Source organism: Oncorhynchus masou, chromosome 20, assembly GCF_036934945.1.
Source record: "Oncorhynchus masou masou isolate Uvic2021 chromosome 20, UVic_Omas_1.1, whole genome shotgun sequence".
NCBI classification, from domain to species: domain Eukaryota; kingdom Metazoa; phylum Chordata; class Actinopteri; order Salmoniformes; family Salmonidae; genus Oncorhynchus; species Oncorhynchus masou.
Window position 1 is genome coordinate 29,852,541 of NC_088231.1, and position 5,000 is coordinate 29,857,540.

At 47.2% G+C, this 5,000-nt stretch overlaps 1 protein-coding gene across 1 annotated transcript in view; it reads right to left on the reverse strand.

Annotated features, from left to right (window-relative positions):
* LOC135507236 (protein FAM184B-like) overlaps positions 1 to 5,000 on the reverse strand; it is a 39,892-nt gene that overhangs the window by 30,929 nt on the left and 3,963 nt on the right. Inside the window, 3 exon segments of the mRNA XM_064926832.1 lie at positions 3,070 to 3,681; positions 3,771 to 3,824; positions 3,827 to 3,940. Coding sequence (XP_064782904.1) covers positions 3,070 to 3,681; positions 3,771 to 3,824; positions 3,827 to 3,940 — 780 coding nt within the window.

Consider the following 5,000-nt stretch of genomic DNA (forward strand, 5'->3'; position numbering starts at 1 on the left):
ATAGATACTGAATTGATCTGAGAGTCACAGGGTTGTGATGGAGCTCATATAATTAAAGATGGACTTTGTGATAACTCTGACTTGTGTGTCGTTTGCTCTCGTGATTTGGTAAATAGAGGAAATTTGCACGATAAGGTTCACACAGGGAAACAGGAAGTAGCAGGGTGAGGTTCACACAGTTAGGGGTTTGGTTTATGTTTCGTTTTAGGGTTTGGGGTTAGGGTTAGGATTACGGGTCAGGGGAAAAATGATTTTGAATGGGAATAAATGTTTTTGTTCCCCAAAATGATAGTAAAACCACAGTGTGAGTACCTTGTATTCTGTCCTGTTAGGGTGAGTACCTGTATTCTGTCCTGTTAGGGTGAGTACCTGTATTATGTCTTGTTAGGGTGAGTACCTGTATTCTGTTAGGGTGAGTACCTGTATTCTGTCCTGTTAGGGTGAGTACCTGTATTCTGTCCTGTTAGGGTGAGTACCTGTATTCTGTTAGGGTGAGTACCTGTATTCTGTTAGGGTGAGTACCTGTATTCTGTCCTGTTAGGGTGAGTACCTGTATTCTGTCCTGTTAGGGTGAGTACCTGTATTCTGTCCTGTTTGGGTGAGTACCTGTATTCTGTTAGGGTGAGTACCTGTATTCTGTCCTGTTTGGGTGAGTACCTGTATTCTGTCCTGTTAGGGTGAGTACCTGTATTCTGTCCTGTTAGGGTGAGTACCTGTATTCTGTCCTGTTAGGGTGAGTACCTGTATTCTGTCCTGTTTGGGTGAGTACCTGTATTCTGTTAGGGTGAGTACCTGTATTCTGTCCTGTTTGGGTGAGTACCTGTATTCTGTCCTGTTAGGGTGAGTACCTGTATTCTGTTAGGGTGAGTACCTGTATTCTGTCCTGTTAGGGTGAGTACCTGTATTCTGTCCTGTTAGGGTGAGTACCTGTATTCTGTTAGGGTGAGTACCTGTATTCTGTCCTGTTAGGGTGAGTACCTGTATTCTGTCCTGTTAGGGTGAGTACCTGTATTCTGTCCTGTTTGGGTGAGTACCTGTATTCTGTCCTGTTAGGGTTAGGGTGAGTACCTGTATTCTGTCCTGTTAGGGTGAGTACCTGTATTCTGTCCTGTTAGGGTGAGTACCTGTATTCTGTCCTGTTAGGGTGAGTACCTTGTATTCTGTCCTGTTAGGGTGAGTACCTGTATTCTGTCCTGTTAGGGTGAGTACCTGTATTCTGTCCTGTTAGGGTGAGTACCTGTATTCTGTCCTGTTAGGGTGAGTACCTGTATTCTGTCCTGTTTGGGTGAGTACCTGTATTCTGTCCTGTTAGGGCGAGTACCTGTATTCTGTCCTGTTAGGGTGAGTACCTGTATTCTGTCCTGTTAGGGTGAGTACCTGTATTCTGTCCTGTTAGGGTGAGTACCTGTATTCTGTTAGGGTGAGTACCTGTATTCTGTTAGGGTGAGTACCTGTATTCTGTTAGGGTGAGTACCTGTATTCTGTTTGGGTGAGTACCTGTATTCTGTTAGGGTGAGTACCTGTATTCTGTTAGGGTGAGTACCTGTATTCTGTTAGGGTGAGTACCTGTATTCTGTCCTGTTAGGGTGAGTACCTGTATTCTGTCCTGTTAGGGTGAGTACCTGTATTCTGTCCTGTTAGGGTTAGGGTGAGTACCTGTATTCTGTTAGGGTGAGTACCTGTATTCTGTTAGGGTGAGTACCTGTATTCTGTCCTGTTAGGGTGAGTACCTGTATTCTGTCCTGTTATGGTGAGTATCTGTATTCTGTCCTGTTAGGGTGAGTACCTGTATTCTGTTTGGGTGAGTACCTGTATTCTGTCCTATTAGGGTGAGTACCTGTATTCTGTCCTGTTAGGGTGAGTACCTGTATTCTGTTAGGGTTAGGGTGAGTACCTGTATTCTGTCCTGTTATGGTGAGTACCTGTATTCTGTTAGGGTGAGTACCTGTATTCTGTCCTCAGGGTGAGTACCTGTATTCTGTTTGGGTGAGTACCTGTATTCTGTTAGGGTGAGTACCTGTATTCTGTTAGGGTGAGTACCTGTATTCTGTTAGGGTGAGTACCTGTATTCTGTTAGGGTGAGTACCTGTATTCTGTTAGGGTGAGTACCTGTATTCTGTTTGGGTGAGTACCTGTATTCTGTTAGGGTGAGTACCTGTATTCTGTTAGGGTGAGTACCTGTATTCTGTCCTGTTAGGGTGAGTACCTGTATTCTGTCCTGTTAGGGTGAGTACCTGTATTCTGTCCTGTTAGGGTGAGTACCTGTATTCTGTCCTGTTAGGGTGAGTACCTGTATTCTGTTAGGGTGAGTACCTGTATTCTGTTCTGTTAGGGTGAGCACCTATATTCTGTTAGGGTGAGTACCTGTATTCTGTTAGGGTGAGTACCTGTATTCTGTTTGGGTGAGTACCTGTATTCTGTCCTGTTAGGGTGAGTACCTGTATTCTGTTAGGGTGAGTACCTGTATTCTGTTAGGGTGAGTACCTGTATTCTGTTAGGGTGAGTACCTGTATTCTGTTAGGCTGAGTACCTGTATTCTGTTAGGGTGAGTACCTGTATTCTGTCCTGTTAGGGTGAGTACCTGTATTCTGCCCTGTTAGGGTGAGTACCTGTATTCTGTTAGGGTGAGTACCTGTATTCTGTTAGGCTGAGTACCTGTATTCTGTTAGGGTGAGTACCTGTATTCTGTTAGGCTGAGTACCTGTATTCTGTTAGGGTGAGTACCTGTATTCTGTTAGGCTGAGTACCTGTATTCTGTTAGGGTGAGTACCTGTATTCTGTTAGGCTGAGTACCTGTATTCTGTTAGGGTGAGTACCTGTATTCTGTTAGGGTGAGTACCTGTATTCTGTTAGGGTGAGTACCTGTATTCTGTTAGGGTGAGTACCTGTATTCTGTTAGGCTGAGTACCTGTATTCTGTTAGGCTGAGTACCTGTATTCTGTTATGGTGAGTACCTGTATTCTGTTAGGGTGAGTACCTGTATTCTGTTATGGTGAGTACCTGTATTCTGTTAGGCTGAGTACCTGTATTCTGTTCGGGTGAGTACCTGTATTCTGTTAGGGTGAGTACCTGTATTCTGCCCTGTAGTTTGGCAGCCTGTCTCTTGCTCTCGTTGAGTCGCTGCAGACTGCCCTCCATCTCTCCCTCCGCCTTCCTCACTCTCTCTCTCAGTACTGTACTCATCCCTCTCTTCTCCTCCTCCTCTCTCTCCTCCCACTGCCGTCTCTCCTCCCTGCGCGCCTCCTCCATGCTCCTCTTCAACTCCTCCTTCTCCTCTGTCACCTCCTTCATCCTCGTCTCCCACTTCTCCCTCTCCTCTCTCACTGCTCTCTCCCTCTCTTCCTCTGCTTGCTCCTTCCCTTTCCTCAGAGTCTTCACCTCCTCCGAGAGGAGTCGCATTCTCTCCGTCTCCTCCTCCTTCCCTTTCCCTCGCTCCTCTTCTCCTTTCCTCCGTAGTTCGTCACATTGAACCTCCAGGCACTGCACAGACTCCCCAGCCGTCTCCAGTTCTCTCCCCAGTCGGAGACTCTCGTCGTGGGCCGTGTTGAGTTGGGCCTGGGTCTCCTGTCTCTCCAGCCCCAGAGCCTGGAGCTTTTCCTCATAGTCCCTCTTAAGCTCTGCCTCTACCCCACGATCCCTCTCCTCTGCCTGGACACGGTAGCTCTCAAAGTCTACCTGAACCTGGAGGTGTAGAGACACACAGAGTTAATTAACCTGTGGTGGAACAGACTGGTTAACAGACGGGCATGTTGGACGGACAGACGGGGTACCTGAGCTAGAGTTTCCTGCAGCTCTGAGAGGCGTGTCCTAAGCACTACCGACTCCTCCCCTCGGTACACGTCCCCGTGGTAATCCGCCTCAGCTCTTCCTGGTGGGCGTGGCTGACGGCCTGAAGGGCCGCCTCCTGCTCTTCGTTCTTGGTGTTCAGAGAATAGATCACCTGACGTTTTGATTAAAAGAGGGGAGGACGGAGGTGAGACAACAGGAAAGAGATTCATATTCAGGTTGATATCTATCGATATGTATTGAGTTGATCAATCAGTAGCCATGTTTTAAATCACACGTTACTAGAAGTCATTCAGGATGTGTATAGTATATTTATTTAATATATATATTTTTTTACCTTTATTTCACTAGGCAAGTTAGTTAAGAACAAATTCTTATTTACAATGACGTCCTACCGGGGAAAAGTGGGTTAACTGGTCTAGGAACAGTGGGTTAACTGGTCTAGGAACAGTGGGATTAACTGGTCTAGGAACAGTGGGTTAACTGGTCTAGGAACAGAGGAACAGTGGGTTAACTGGTCTAGGAACAGTGGGTTAACTGGTCTAGGAACAGTGGGTTAACTGGTCTAGGAACAGTGGGTTAACTGGTCTAGGAACAGCGGGTTAACTGGTCTAGGAACAGTGGGTTAACTGGTCTAGGAACAGTGGGTTAACTGGTAGGCTACCTGCCTCCTCTAACCACTAGTCTACCTGCCTCCTCTACACTCTAACCACTAGGCTACCTGCCTCCTCTACACTCTAACCACTAGACTACCTGCCTCCTCTATACTCTAACCACTAGGCTACCTGCCTCCTCTACACTCTAACCACTAGGCTACCTGCCTCCTCTACACTCTAACCACTAGACTACCTACCTCCTCTACACTCTAACCACTAGTCTACCTGCCTCCTCTACACTCTAACCACTAGACTACCTGCCTCCTCTACACTCTAACCACTAGGCTACCTACCTCCTCTACACTCTAACCACTAGGTTACCTACCTCCTCTACACTCTAACCACCAGGCTACCCTGCCGCCCCAGCTAGTGTCCACCCAGTGTCATCATAGACTAGAACGGACCCAGACAACTCACTTACCCTCTGGAGCGGGGGGGGGTGTGTGTGTGTGTGTGTGTGTGTGTGTGTGTGTGTGTGTGTGTGTGTGTGTGTGTGTGTGTGTGTGTGTGTGTGTGTATTTTATGGTGACGCCTCTCTGTCTGCGGTGCCCGGCTGGT